A 15624-nucleotide genomic window follows, 5' to 3' on the forward strand; every position below is an offset into this window, starting at 1 on the left:
ATGGAAAGTAGAAAACTCAGGCTTTAGATAACCTGCAGTTTACTGAACACTCAGAGCTAACATTGTTGTAATGCAATATTTTTCCCTGAATGAAACAAACATCTACGAATGCTCCTTACTTGAGACCCTCCAGCAGGATAAACCAATGTCCCTGAGTCCTTAGGAGGCTGTGTATCTTGGGTAAGTGGGTTTGTGTCTTTCCTTGCCGCAGGCCTGGGGCTCCAGATGAGCACAGGCCCTGGCTGAGCTGAGAGCCTTCAAAGTGGAGCTAAGTGGACCGGAGCTAAGTGTTGGGAGCTTCTTCTAGTCTTAAATCTAACTCATAGGACTTTAAGAAGAGTCAGTCTGTGGGCCGAAGGCACCATGGTACAAAGAACAGCACGCGAGAAGTCGGGACAGTAGACAGCGTGATTCTGCTGGTCGTGTAGAGCCGCTGAGCAGGACAAAGCCAGACGCTGCCCACCAGCCTCCCCGGGCCTGCAGCCGGCCTCAGGGACCCTTTGCTCACCATGGCACCTCGCAGGGCACCTTCAACATCCTTGTTCTGCAGGGTGTAAATCAAGGGGTTGAGTAAGGGGGTGACAAAAGTGTGGATCAGGGCGGTGTGGCGGTCCTCGTCCTCCAAGGTGCTGGAGCGTGGCTGCAGGTAGACCAGGCTGCAGCAGCTATACTGCAGCAGGACCGCTGTGAGGCCTGAGGAGCAGGTGGAGCAGGCGCGCTGCCGGCCCTCTGAGGAGCTGATGCGCAGGATGGCGGCTGTGATAAACCCGTAGGAGACGCAGATGAGCAGGAAGGGCACGGTCAGCACCAGGATGCCCACGACGTAGAGCACGGCCTGCTGCACGCGGATGTCTGCACAGGCCAGCCGCAGGACCAGAGGCACATCGCAGAGGAAGTGGTTGATTTCCCTGTGGCGCCCACAGAAGGGGAGGGAGAAGATCAGGGAGGTGAGCTGCAGGGACAGGAAGAGAGCGAGGCTCACGGAGCCCGCCACCATCTGCAGGCACAGCCTCTGTGTCATGGTCAGGCTGCAGTGCAGCGGGTGGCTCTGTTCTTTGCTTCACAGTACTCCCTTGTGTGGCTATCCTCTAAGTTGTTCGTGCCCTGCTCAGTTTACAGTATGCAGTTGTTTTGATTACATTTAAAACCAGGCAAACTATCTTATTCCAATCTTTTCTCAGTCTTAGTCTTCTCATATTTTCGGTTATTTGAAAATTGCCTTTAAATATCCAACCAAAAATAACACTTTTGGATTTGGACAAAATCAAATGAGTGGGAACTGATCATTCAGGTTAAAATTAGAGTGGATTTTCCTGGGATATGAAGACAGTAAGGAAACTAATAGCACGATTGAATTATGGATCAGAACAATCTAGAATATTATATGTATTTGGCTTGAAAAAATACCAACAAGTGTGGCACTTTAAGGTTCTACTGCAGCTTTTTTTCACATTATAAATGCCACAAGACAGTAGAATAATATCTACAGAATTTTAAGAAAAACAAAATGTTGTGAAATAATTCTACACCCAGGCCTTATTGATTTATGTTTAATGGTAACACAAAGATTTTCTCAGATTTACAGGGGCTTGGGAAATATATTATACAAAGTGCAGTTAAAACACTCCACTCCACAGAGGCTCTGCTTGTTAGGTGATGAATCAGAATAAGTAATTGAAGACTGGGAAGTTGTAATGGAAAATAATATGCTTTGCATAATCACATAGTAAATATATATATATATTTAATGTTAAATGATTAATGCAAATGCCCTTAAAAGCAGAAAAGAATTGCCAAGAATAATTCTTGAAAACATACATAACATAAATTGCACAAGTAAAATAGCTGTGCATATTCAAAACCACAATTTATGTAATAAATAGGGGCAGATAGGAGACAGGAGAAGATGCTAATACCCTCAACCCATGTGAAGAAAGATGCAAGAAATATTTCATTTAGATGTGACTAACTAGGGAAATATTTACTGAAACTTTTTTCTAAATCATCACATGTAGTATAAGCCACCATATATTCATTTCAAATAGATTTTTAAAAAATGAATAGAGGAGAGAGCAAAATGCTGAAAATGAAGGAAAGTGAGAGCAATCACCACAGCTTGAAATCAGCTCAGAAAAGGAAATATTCCATTGATGAAAATAAGTTTAATTGGGATTTATATTCCACTAGAGACTGTCTCACATTCACACAAGAAAGGCTTGCATCGCCTTTGTTTAGCATTGTGTGTTATGATCTAATCAAGGCCCAGAGTCAGAAAAAGTTACAAAAATTGGATTGTTCAGCTGAAAAAATTACTGAACCAGCTGAAAACTTAGGATCAATAAATATTCATTAGGGTGATTAGTCCCTGTGGGACGCAGTCGAGGTCTCTTAATTAATCCCCCCTAGCTGGTGTGCTAGCGGGGCCCATGCTCCCTACGGTGCCCAGGACTCCCCTGGCGCGAGACTCTTGTCACTACCCTGAGTCTGTCTGAGCTCTCCTGGATCCATACCCACTCTGGGCTGCATGCGGATCCCCCAAACCTGCCCACACCACATGTGTCTCCTGTAATATGCAGTTTTAGTAAATATGGCAATTTCTAATAAAATGGTATTGAAAATATAAGCATATTTAATGAAAACTGATAATTGCATGCTTGAGAAGGACTTCCTATTACTACAAGCTGCTAAAATTGTGGAATAAGGGCACAAGGCTTAGGGAGAAACGAGAAGAAAGGAGAGGGAGAAATGAGAAAAGTTGGTAAAATTTTATGTTTAAATTTGACATTCATTTATCTGTCATTTTGTGCTTGAAAAGTAAAACCTGAGATTATTACATGATGTGTACAAGAAAGCTTTCCCTTCATTTAACATAAAAGCAATGCAGATACCTTGGCAACATGCTGCAAGGTTGGTGAAGAAATGTTCCATTTTATGATTTAAGGCAAAATAAAAGGAAGATGTGCATTTATGCATTGGATCCTGATTTTCTTTTTTTTCCCTCTTCTTTTTAAAAACATTATACCGGGGCCGGGGATTTAGCTCAGTGGTTTCGGTGCATGCTGCGCAAGTGCAAGGAGCGGAGTTTGATCCCCGGTTCCAAAAAACAAAACAAAACAAAAAAACATTATACTGGTTAGAAAATGTTCTTCTCTCCAAAACAACCAAAATGAATGAATGAATGAATGAGTAATAACACACTGGTGAATAAGCGTAGAAACTAATAAATATCCATGTATGGAAACATTGCACTGTGCCCTACACCAAATGCAAACATCATGGCAAATAAAAATAAAAATAAAAGCTTTAAAGGATGACCAGAAGGACCCCTGGAGGAAACTGCTAAGCTTCCCACTTATGTGTTTGGGTTTAAAAACTCAATGTTTTAGTGTTAATTTTCTGAAATTATGCATGGATCCCATGCAATTCCTGTCAAGATTCCCAGGAGGACAAAGAAGTAAAATGACAAAAGAATGTTAAAACAAAACAAAAGAATGAAAAACAAAAGAACGAAAAACAAAAGGAGCCACAATGGAGCAAAACACTCATGAGAGATTAAAAATATATCACGAAGAATTATAGGTTACAAAATATATTGCAACATTAATTAAAATGAAATCTGTACAGCACCAGAGATCTGGCACAATAGAACCGAACGGGAGCATTAATGATAGGCAATTGTCGTGTTGTGTCTTTGTGTTAGGCATTGTTCTGAGCACTGTACATTTCATAACTCCTTTCATCACGAGCTGCTCTGAAGGTGCTCTTACGTCAGTTTTATACAGGTAGAAATTGGTGCACAAAGAGAGTAAGTGACGTGTCCGATATCACAGTAGCAAATGTAGGAACTTGAATTTAAGCACAGGCTGAGTCTCTTTCTTAATCAATTATTGTATCATCCTATTTGTTATATTCATCTGATTTATCATCTGAAAACAGAACAGAAAATACAACTCTCTCCCTCTCCAGGTGGTGGCGAGACTTCACTGAGTTATTTTGTGAAAGTGCTTTCAGCAGTTTGGGCCTAAGGGCACATTCAGCATATATCATCTATCATTACTACTTAAAATCACTTACAAAAGTGAATTCGCTAATAGGATGTTAGGAAAACAAAAATCACTTTTAAGTCAATTCCTTAATGCATCCACATCACAATTTATTTCTGATGGACTTAGAATTCAAACATTTAAAAAAGTGAAATGAAATTAAACTGAAAAGTAGTATAGAAGAATATTTTTCATGTCTCAAGACACACAAACCTTTATAAACAAATGATCAAAGGGCAGAGTCCATAAAATATTAGTAAAAGAAAAATATAAAATTTTCATAGGTTAAAAACACAATAAACAAATAGAATAATGACAATAAAACAATAGAAAATGAACGTCTACACTTTGGCCAAAAAGAAGCCTATTGCCGGAAAAACAAATTATGGACTTTCAAAAGAGAAATATGTAAAAGCAAACAAATATATAAAAATCCAATTTTGTTAGTATTCAAGTAAATATTTGAGTAGATATTTATTCAATCAATATCCAATATTATTTTTTGTTTATAGACTTTCCAAAAGTTCTGAAACAAAGATAATTTTTGGTGTAGTTAAAGCTGCAAGGACAGAAACAGCCCCAAACATCCAAGTTGGAAGTATAAATTACTATAAAATTTGTGGGGTACAATTGATAATGAGTAATTTGAAGAGACACATGTACTTTGAATCAGCAATATTGCTTTCAGGAATTTATTCTCATAAATTATGTGTATAAATTTATTGATGGAAATGCTCATCACAGTTGTCAACGTAGTCATACAAAATTACACCCCTACCTCCCAACAACAGGAGAATACACAGTGATCATGAACTCTGCAGGCAATGGCTTACTGTGAAATTGCTTGAAAAGGAAATTGTAGAAAAATAATAAGATTGGGAAAGCTCACAAAAAAGTAAATTGGAAAACATTCTATAACGATTCCATTTAAAAATTATATTTATTCATAAAATAAAGATATTAACAACAAGTATTGCTAGGTTGGTGGGGTTGTGGATCTTTTTGTGTTTGGCTTATGTTTTCTCTATTTATAAATTTTATGATGAGAAAACTCAATCTTGCAGTTGTATAATGACTTAAAAATCTTCCTCTATCATTTGATGTTTCAACCATGTTGGGAAGGAAGGGTAGTAGAGTGCTGATGATGTGGATTCTGTGGTCAGTGAGATCTGGGTTTGAGGCCCAGGCTCCTCACTGGGTAATTTAATTTTCACATTGATCTCATTGCTTGGTGTAACTGATTCCCTAATGCAATCTGTGTACCAAGCGAGATATCATAACAGGAGCCTCACATCTGCCCGGACAAATCACTACCATGATGGCTTGGAAAAGTGGAGCATTAAATCAAGATAAGACTATACCTTAGAAAGAAGAGCCGTACAAATCAAAGTTCATGTATATAAATTAGTGTTTTCTTTCACATGGAAGATTTTCAAAAGCTTTTGACTTACTCTAATTTTTTTTTTTTTTTGCATCATTCAAATCACTACTGGAACTCTATTGGGAACTATGTTCTTAAATCCATCAGTTGTGACATATATCTATCCTTGCATGCAGTCTTAATAGCAAAGCATTTGAGGCAGTGGGGTGAAGTATAGTGAATAGTAATTACATTTTTCAGTACAGCATTTGACCAAAACAGGAGTTGGTGAGGCTAATGTTATCGTGCAGCGTAAACATGCAGTTCCCCTCAACTGTCCACGAAGTCAGGAACAAATAGCGTCTTTGCTGTGAGGGACAGCATTCAAGTTGTACTGGTTATGTGGCACAATGTTTGTGAAAATTTCCCCTTTGTTGAAACAATCAAGTGGAACGAATCAACGCCCTCACCCAAATTCTACTCCTTTCACCACTTATGTCACAGTAATCTGTCCCTGGCCACAAGTGCAATGCTGAGCGTTGCAATATGTCTACCTGGTTAATGGCTGAGGTGTTCCCTGCTTCTAAAACTTCCTGAGTAACGTGATCTGGGCCACCTGTTTACTTCATGTCTACAACAACAAGGCACAAACAAAATTCCTACTCTGAACCTGCATCTTCTTCTTATCGTATGCTATGAGGGACCAAAAGCTTCATTTCCTTATCACCCGGGAGTCCGTGCAAATCTATAATCTGCGTTCACCATTCGCAGTGCTCCACCGCTCTTCCCGGAGATGCTCGAAGAACTTCCCAGCCCTGCTGTCCTCTCTTCGCAGAATGCTCCTGACTTCTGGGCGTCCACATTGCTGCCTTGGTGAGCTGAGGCTTAGACCATGGAGCTCCTGTTGACAAATATTTAATCAGGGTTAGAAGCTCTCTGAGGTCCAGAATAAGCGTCTTTTTCACACCCACATCTTACCATACCTGATTTATTTGAACTAAGTTGAATTAATCTGTCATCAAACATAACAGCCCCTACACATCCTTTCAAGGCCAATCAATGTTCAGTGGCTTCTTCTACTACCCCATCGTGCTGTAATTACTTTAGCCTTACATAGTTCTGAGTTTTTCAGTGTCCAGTGGTTATTTACTTATACTCATTTGCTATGTGCAAATAAAAGCGAACTTGGATTCAGCTGATTAGTGGACAGTGAGAAGCAGAGCGATTAAACTACCGATGTACTTGCTGAAACATAAGTTTGGTAACGCTGAGAAATGGATATGTAGCAGTTACCCCTCAGTGGATAACAGGGGCTTTGCAATGGGTAATATATGCGTATTGTCAATACTTTAACATTGTGCTTTAAAAGCCAAACACTCTTGAAAATGTGAAGGAGTCATGGAATTCTAGGAAAACCAAGTCATAGGTCAAATATGTGCTTTTTGGTAACATATGAAAATATAAAATTGAATTTCTACGTGCTGGAAATATAAAGGAATGTAGAAAACCTAGTAATAATCTTTTCACAACCTACATGCATCACCTGATATTCCTGGAGATAAACTCTTCTCCAAAGGCAGATGGTAGTTATTGGTATACCTGAGGCCTGAACCTGCATTCTAATGGGTGAGGGAAGAGTGGCGCCCCCTACTGGCCGTGTTATCTCTTTTCATTTGCGTTGAAGGTTATGAAACTTGGTCAAGAGTGCAGAATCCCAAGCAGAAAGGATGGATTATGAATCAAACGCCCAACTCCGTATGCTGCTATGCAGCCTCTTTGTAGAATAATTCCTGAACTTCTCAAAACTTTTCCTGCCACAAATTATTTCTCTTCATGGTAATGCTGTTCGATGTCCACGTTAATTACATTTTTAAGACAGCTCTGAACCAGGGACAAGATTATGAATCTCCACAAGCCTCCGATTATTATTCAGAGAGGGCACACTGGGGATCCCCTGTAGACTTGCTGTGGGTGCTCAGTGAGGGACGCTCAGTGCCTGCCAGACTTGTAGGTATTTTTCTCCTCCTTTCCCCTCAGGTCTCTGCCCCAGCTCTGCCTGGCACTTTCAGTTCCTTGCCGTGGTGTCTTCCTCTGGGAACTCTGCACCCTCAGCTCCTTCTGCCTTGGACACTTTGTTCCTCTGCACTAACCGGCTATGTCCTGCTCCTTCTTCATATATCTTTAAGAAATATAAATCCAGGATGAAATTCAGGTCTTCTGACTTTTCTCCTAGTGTTATTTTCATGCACATAGGAGCATATGACAAAGCTCACTTATTTCAAGCATTGAGATTGAAATCATAAGCAGTATGAAGATAATGTATCCTATAGTGAAAACTTTTGATGTAATATTCAGTTGGATGCTTCACATCAGGACCCCACAGAAATTATTTGGTTGATATGTGTGGTGATTCTTTAGGGTCAGGGATGCATGTTTTTCAGTTGACCCCAAAAGCCCATTTCTAAGGACTCAAAGAAGAATTCTCATTCTAAGGAAGACAGTTTATGAACTGTTCATCTGAAGATATTTAAAGTCTTCACTTACATAGTGTCCTTTGTATAAAGCTGAAGTTGGCAATTGTCTCTTTATTTTCTTAAATATATAATGTAGCAGAGCCCAAGACTGGGTTAATAGCAGATACATACATAATCACGTTTGCCTGCTTTGTTTGTTTATTGATAGGACACAGTAGGCCTGTAGTTGAGGAGAAGAGGAGGTTTTCTAGAACCTCGTAGAAGTCTCTGCCTATCACTAGGGTTGGGGAAGGTGAGGATGACATTGTAGAAAACCAGAAGACCTGAGTTTCATCCTGGGTTTATACTTATTAGATATGTGACACTGGACCAGTAAACGCCTCATCAGAGCTCGCTTTTCTGTTCAAGTGGACAACAATACCTACCTCATGGATGAATTTGTCCTACAAAACCCGATATTGATCTTTATGACTATTCTCCGTCAATTAGAAAGCACCGTAGAAGTTCATGTTTCTGTTTCTTATTCTTAGAAAGAAAATCAACATCTAATCACTCAAAGAAACGAAGTCTCCCTCACCACTCTGACACTGGCTTCCTCCGTAAGGCACCCAGGAATTACTGAGGCCACGTGGACGGTTCCGCTGAGCAGCTGAGTTCGGCCACGTGGAGGAAGCGTCCCCGGGAGACCCAGCATGTGCCCCCAGTGCAGTCAGGGCCACAGCTCCTGCTGTGGGCAGCGATGCTGTAGAGCGATGCCAGCTGTGATGGAGAGGACCCATGTCCTCCTCGGGAATACGCGGCGGACCCTGGCACTGGGGCTCTCGTTGCTGCGCTGTGTGTGGCCCTGACCCTGGGGGTGGGGGTGGGAAAGCTGTGAGCGGCTCTTCCTCAGTGACAGGAGGTGTTGGTGCACGTGGATCTATGGTCCTTCTAGCGCCACAGCGCTGTGGACTTCTTCGGAGTCAAAAAATGTGTGAAGGATTTTCTGTAATCCTTGTTTCTGACCTTTGGCTTCATTTTCCTTATCCTACTTATTTCTGTTTCTTGTTCAGGTTTCCTTCTGCTGACACTTTCTGCTCCTTCAAACTTGTTCTCTTTTCTTTCTTCATAATGATAACCGTACCCCAACCCTTAGTCTAACCACGTTTTTCTTCATTTTTTCATTTCTTTCTCTTCCTTTCCATGTCGCTCTCATGTATTTAGAATTAAGCATTCTGTCCTCATTCTTGTTTTAACTTCTAGCTATGCTCAGCCTCTGTCTCATGCCCATTACTAGTAATATATCCTTACTCAATGTCTAGCAAGTATTCAGTGAATTCCTACTGTAAAGAGGTCTTATTTAAACAATTGGAATGTAGAAAATAGATTTTTTTCTCATAGAGATTACATTCTTGGAAGGAGGAAGAGAGAAAATAAGCAATGAACAAGAATAAGAATACTTGAAAGTGTGGTTGTAGGGGTGAATGATCAGAAAAGGTTAGGGCAGTGTGAGGGAACTTGAAGGGTAGAGCAAGAGAGGCTGGGACAGAGAGGACAGAGGGGGGCCCCTGCAGCTCAGGAGCTCAGGGAAGGTCTCCCAGGCAGCAGGTCGGCCATGGCATGAGTGATGCGTATACCTCAGGGGCAGGGCGAGTGTCATGAGGAGAGACCACAGCATGTGAGGTGTCACAGATGCCACAGCAGGCCTTTCAGATGTTCCCTGAGGCCATAAATACCTAGGGTCCATGTGCATACATAGAGCCTGTCCTGCATACCCACTTGATGCTCACATGGCATCTGTGCTGGGCCTGTGATCCACAGGGTGGTTCCAAGCAAGGAGACTGTATTCACCCTTAGCTTCCATAACCCGCATTTCCTGGGGGAGGCCCAGTGTCTTGAGTCCAGTAGAGTCAGTCATGGCAAGCTGAAATATGGAATCCAGCAGGTTCCGCAGTAATGCAAAGATGAACCAGTCTGAGCTTACCAGCATGAAGCTGACTCCGGTCTGCGATGACCAGGCCAGGGTAATGATAATAACATTGCTAACATTTTCCTCCTTTCATTTTCCCTTTTTTTTTCCAGTCAATTTATTTCTTTCACATTTTTTATTGGTTATACCGATAAGTTGTGTGAAGAATGTTGTAAGTATTTTGATGGGGATTGCATTCAATCTGTAGATCCCTGTTGGTAATATGGTCATTTGGACAACGTTAGTTCTGCCAATCCATGAATGTGGGAGGCTTTTCCATCTTATGGTGTCTTCTTCAATTTCTTTCAGTAGTGTTCTGAAATTTTTATTGTAGAAGTGTTTCACCTCCTTGAGTAGAATGATCTCGAGATATTTTATTATTATTAGTTTTTGAGTCTACTCTAAATGGATTGTTCTTCTGATTTCTTTCTCTGGTATTCCACTGTTGATTTTTTAATGTTGATTTTGTATCATACCACATTGCTGAATTTATTTATCAGCTCTAGAAGTCTTTTGTAGAGTATTTAAGGTCTTCCTAGTATAGGATCATATCATCTGCCAACAAGTGTAATTTGGCTTCTTCCTTTCCTGTTTATATACTTTTTATTTCTTTCCTAATTGCTCTATTTAAAAATTCAAGAACTATATATTGATTAAGAGTGTTGAAAGTTCCAGAAAGAGAATGCTTTGTTTCTCATCATTCAGAATGATGTTGGTTGTGGGTTTTTATATGTCTTTTTCTATAATAAGGAATACTCCTTCAATACTTAGTTTCTTTGGGGGTTTTATCATGAGAAGACTTTGAATTTTGTGGAAGTCTTTTTCTGAATTAATTGAGAGGATCATGTGATTTGTATCCTGGATCCTATTTATGTAATGTATTACACTTATTTATTTGCATATGTTGAATCATCCTTGAATTCTTAGAATGAAACCAACCATGGGTTTGAACCTTAATTTCCTCTTCCCCATAAAAATTCATAAATTCTACCTTAAAACCACATTCTTTGAAGTTTTGTTCATGATTTATTGTTTATTATTTCTTCCTTAATATATGGACATAGTAACTCCTGAACTTTATTTTCAATCCCTGATATTCTGCATTCTGCCTGGTCCTGTCTGTTGGTGAGGCTTTCCACTGAATATTTCAAATTTGATTTATTGTTCTTTTCATCTCCAGAATTTTTGTTTTCAGAACAAAAGTATTTGTTTTATCTTCAGAATCCTCACCTCTTTGTTGAATTGCTCCTTCATATCCTGCATTGTCTTCCTTAATTTACTCAGTTGTTTATTTGTGCACTATTTGAAGTCATTAATCATTTCATAAATTAGTCTTGTGAATTCTTTGCTTGGCATTACATAAACTTCAAAAGCTTTGCATTCAGTTGCTGATATTCTACAGACATTTTAAGGAGTTATGTTGCCTTGTTTATTAACACTTCATGTGTTTCTATATTGAGATTTGTGCATCTGTTGGGATGAATGTATCTCCTACTTTTATTTGAGAGTCATCTTTGTATCCAGCCTTGTTTTGAGGGCTTGATCTCCAGCACCAGTAGAAAGAGAAGAAAATGAATGGCAGTAATACCAATGACACAGAGACAAACTAGATATTGACATATAATAAAAGTCAATTAAAACAATTATACCACCATTGACAACAGAAAATAAATGAGAAATAATAATAGAGAGACAAGAACAAATCAGATGTAGACATACAATAAAAACCAATTAGAAGCAACAACTATACAGCCATCAACAATAGAAATCACCAATAACAACATAAACTAAAAGACTGAAAATTAATGAAGGTTAATAATAATAATAAAAATGTGGTAGTGAGGAAAAGGAAAATGGGAGAAGTAAAATTTAGAAAAGAAAGAAAGAAAAGGAAGGTAAAATGAGAAAAGTGAGTTAAAATCAAAGAATTAAAAAGGTAAACAGAATTAGATAAAGTAATAAAAAGTAAATACAGAAGAAAGAAGAATAAAAAAGAAACAAAAAAGGACAAAATTATCCAACCATGCCCCCCAAAACCCCCACTAAAAAACAAAGAAAAAGAGAGTTGAGTTCATAATACTTTTCCACTTTGAGGATTTTTGATGGGTATTTTCTTTCCAATACTTGTAGTATTGGATCCATCAGATATGGAGGTGTCACGCCTAGGGTTTGTTGCATTTCCATAATCACTTTTTGCAGTGTGAATGCTGAGTCCTTCCCATTTTTTCCCACTGGGAGGTGTCAGTCAATTGTATGTTTTCCATCTCAAGCTCGTGTTCCTTCAGAGGCTTTTAGAGTTTATTTGTGTCTTTCTATGGGCCTGAGCCACTGCTATCTCTGAGTTCCTACTGTCCCCAGGTAACTTTGCAGCCTGAGTGCTTTTGTGCTGCTCCACTTGCTCCAGAGGCCCCTCTGTCTGTATACCCTGGGGCCTGGCAAATGCCTGAGTACAGCTGCATCCTTGATCTCCTTGTTGAATGGAAAGAGAAAAAGACCACTGAATTCTGTGCTAAAAATAGACAGTGAGGCGAGCCAAGCAATCCACTGGATTCAATCTCAACACTTGCAGATCCATCCCCCTCAGAAAACTACACATGTCTAGATTCCCCCCCAAAAAGGATGGGGCCCTTGTGTCCTCCATAGCCTGAGTTCACTGCTGCTTAAACTTCTCAGGTCTGAAAAGCCCTCCCTTCTCCACAACGTTTTCCTGAGGCACCATGAGAGGGTGACCCCAGAGACCTTGAAGTGTGGTTGTTCTGTGACTTCTGATTCCCAGAGTAGCTCAGTCTTAAACAATAAAGCCCTTCTCAAAGTGGTTGTTGATTGTTCCACTCATACATATGGTGGGTGCTGTGGTGGATTTCTTCTCCAGTGCCAGCCTCCCATACAGAAGGAGTCTCTTTCAGAGTAACCCCTTCTCTGTCCCTGGATTTGCATCTTACAATAACTGGATTTTTCCTGGGGTCAGTGCTGCCAGTCTGTTATTTATCACTGGGCTGGGCCTCTCCTTAGGCTGTGATGTCAGGTTCTCCTCTACACACTGGGGCTGGAGTTAAGTGTTCCACACTACTTTGTCCTTTTATCTCTGTTGTCTTCCATTTCTCTATGGTTTTTAGATTTCTGTTATATCTATTTTGATTCCCAGATCTCTTCTTCTCTCTTTCCTTGCTAAGTAGTTGTTTTCTAGGTGTCTCTGCCAGGTTCCACAGTGGTTGTGATTTGCTACTGGGTTCTATTCCATCATGTACTTATCCCTTCATCTTTATCTTGAGTTGAAAGATTCATTCCTACAGGTTCCACACTTCAATCTTTTGTCACTTATTTAACCATTGAACAAAGAACTTTGAACACATTCTTTATGTCTTTCCTAGTGGTTCTTGACAGGGCTCAATATTTTTTTCATTAAGTTTATTGGTACATTTTAGGTATACAGTACAGTTACATTCATCATTGGGAATTTGTACCTTTACATGATGTATCTTAGTTCTTATTTTTTCCCCATTCCCCTGCTCTCTCTTCCACCCGTCCATCCCTCCCTATTTACAGAGACTTTGTTTCCATTTTTTCCTTTCCCTTCTTTCCTTTCCTCTACTTCTCCCCCTTCCCCTACCACTTTAGACCTTTTCTTCCTATTTCCATTATCAATTATATATTTTGATCCTTATTTACACTTTTTCTCACACCACAGAAACTATTCGGTATTTACACATGTGTGTGCTATTTATTTCACTTAAGAGTATAGCCTCAATGTGCATCCATTTAGCTATAACTGTCTCTAGTTTCTCGTTCTTTATGGCTGAGTACTACTCCATTTTATAAAAAAACCACATCTTCTTTATCCAGTCTCCAGTTGATGGGGAATTGGGCTGCTTCCAAGCTTTAACTATTACAAACTATGCCACTATAAACATGGGTGCACATATATTGCTGTGGTATGATTCTTTTAATTCTTTGGGGAAGATACTCAGCAGGGGAATAGTTGGCTCAAATGGGACCTCTAATCCTAGTTTTTTTGAGGTATCTCCATATTGATTTCCACAGTGGTTGCACCAGTCTGCACTCCCACCAGCAATGGAGAAGGGTTCCTTTCTCCACACAACTCCACCAGCATTGGTTATTGGTTGATTTCTTGATACAGCCATTCTCTCTGGAGTGAGATGGAATCTCAGTGTTATTTTCATTTGCATCTCTCAAATGACGAGTGATGTTGAACATTTTTTCATATGTTTATTTGTTGCTTTTATTTCTTTGTCTGAGAAATGTCTTTTCACTTCAGATGCCCACTTTTGAATTGGGTCTATATATTTGGGGGGTCTGATTTTTTAAAGTTCTTTATATATTCTAGATAGTAGTTCTTTGTCTGAGGAACAGCTGATAAAATTTTTTTCCCACATTGTAGATTGTCTCTTATCTCTGTTGGTGGTTTCCCTTGCAGTGCCAAGCCTTTTTAATAGGATGAGATCCCAGTTGTTGATTCTCTGTGCCTAGTTCCTGTGCTGCTGAGGTTTTTCGACAGGGCTCAATTTAACTCCCAAAGAAACCTATGATTCACATCTGGAGATCTTCTTGATTATTATAACTGGATGATGCTACTGTAATCTAGTGAATAGAAACCAGGATGATGTGAAATATCCTACAATGAACAGGACATGTCCTGCAACAAATAATTATCCCAGTCAAAATATCAACATCACATTACAGTGATACATGTACATCCATGTGTATAGCAGCACAATTCATAATAGCTAAATCTTGGAAGTAGTGTGTATGTCCATCAACAGATTAATAGATAAAGATTATGAAGTATTTTCATACAATGGAATACTACTCAGCCATAAAGAAGGATAAACTTTAATTATTTGTAGGAAAGTGGATGCACCTTGTGACCATAATGTTAAGTGAAGTGAATCAGACAAATAAGCTTAAACATCACACATTTCCTCTTATATAAGAAACCCAAAACATAAATAAAGGGCAAAATAAAAGATAGGTTATAGGAAATAGGGAGATGGTTCTTTCACAAAAGCGAAAAGGACCAAAAGATGGAGGGAGGGGAAGAGGATGAGAAAAGAATTAAGATGCATTATGCACAGGTATCAACCTCCCGTGAAGACTGTAATCATCGCGTACTGCAAACATGTACTAATAAAAAATAAATCATAAAGAAGATCAGCAGTACCCAGATCTGGAAAGCCATGCCAGCCTTTCCTTACACATGCAATATACGTGCACAGTAAGGAAAGGGAGACTTCATCATTTCCCCCATTGAGATTACACACCTCCAGGGGAAAAAAAGCCAAACAGCACACAGATGTAGCTGTCATGCTTGAAATAACTTAAAGGGTGTGAGACATTTCGAAAGGAACCTTCCAAAAGGTGCGTTTGACTCTGAGCAGACTGGGGTCAGGCAAGTCTTCCCTAAGGAAGTGGCAATGGGATGGGGAAAAGGGAACCGTGGGCTGCTTAGACGGAGAGAAAGGTGAACGGTGTCCCTGCAGTGTGAGCAGCAAAGGCCTGGTGGTGGCGAGAAGTATGATAGGAGAAGGTATTGAAAGAAAGACAGAGTTGGTGGAGCAGGGTCAGGAGGAGGTGGTTAGCAGGGGTGGACTGCGTATGGCTTTGTAAGCCGTATTTTGACTCCCCTTCGCAGTATCTGCTAGATTTTAATTTGACCAAAAGGTAACTGGGATGATGTGGATGGTGAGGCTTGATGCGGAGGAAAGAGAATATGCTTAGGGTCAGGCAGACCTCATGTCTGCTGCCAGCTGCATCTGTTCTTGAACAGTTGACTGGAGTTCC

The 15624-nt window shown here is 39.8% G+C and overlaps 1 protein-coding gene across 1 annotated transcript; it reads right to left on the minus strand.

The window, feature by feature from the left end:
- Positions 1-340: 340 nt before the first annotated feature.
- On the minus strand, positions 341-9774 carry LOC101706131 (olfactory receptor 10Q1-like). Its single transcript, XM_004869857.2, has 3 exons — positions 9708-9774; positions 6166-6304; positions 341-1058 (listed from the first exon to the last, which is right to left on the minus strand). Exons 1-3 carry the CDS (start codon positions 9772-9774, stop codon positions 341-343), a joined length of 924 nt encoding a protein of 307 aa, XP_004869914.2.
- Positions 9775-15624: the final 5850 nt, after the last annotated feature.

This window comes from Heterocephalus glaber, unplaced genomic scaffold (genome assembly GCF_053883595.1).
Source record: "Heterocephalus glaber isolate CG9 unplaced genomic scaffold, H.glaber_assembly_v1.0 deba00001805, whole genome shotgun sequence".
NCBI classification, from domain to species: domain Eukaryota; kingdom Metazoa; phylum Chordata; class Mammalia; order Rodentia; family Bathyergidae; genus Heterocephalus; species Heterocephalus glaber.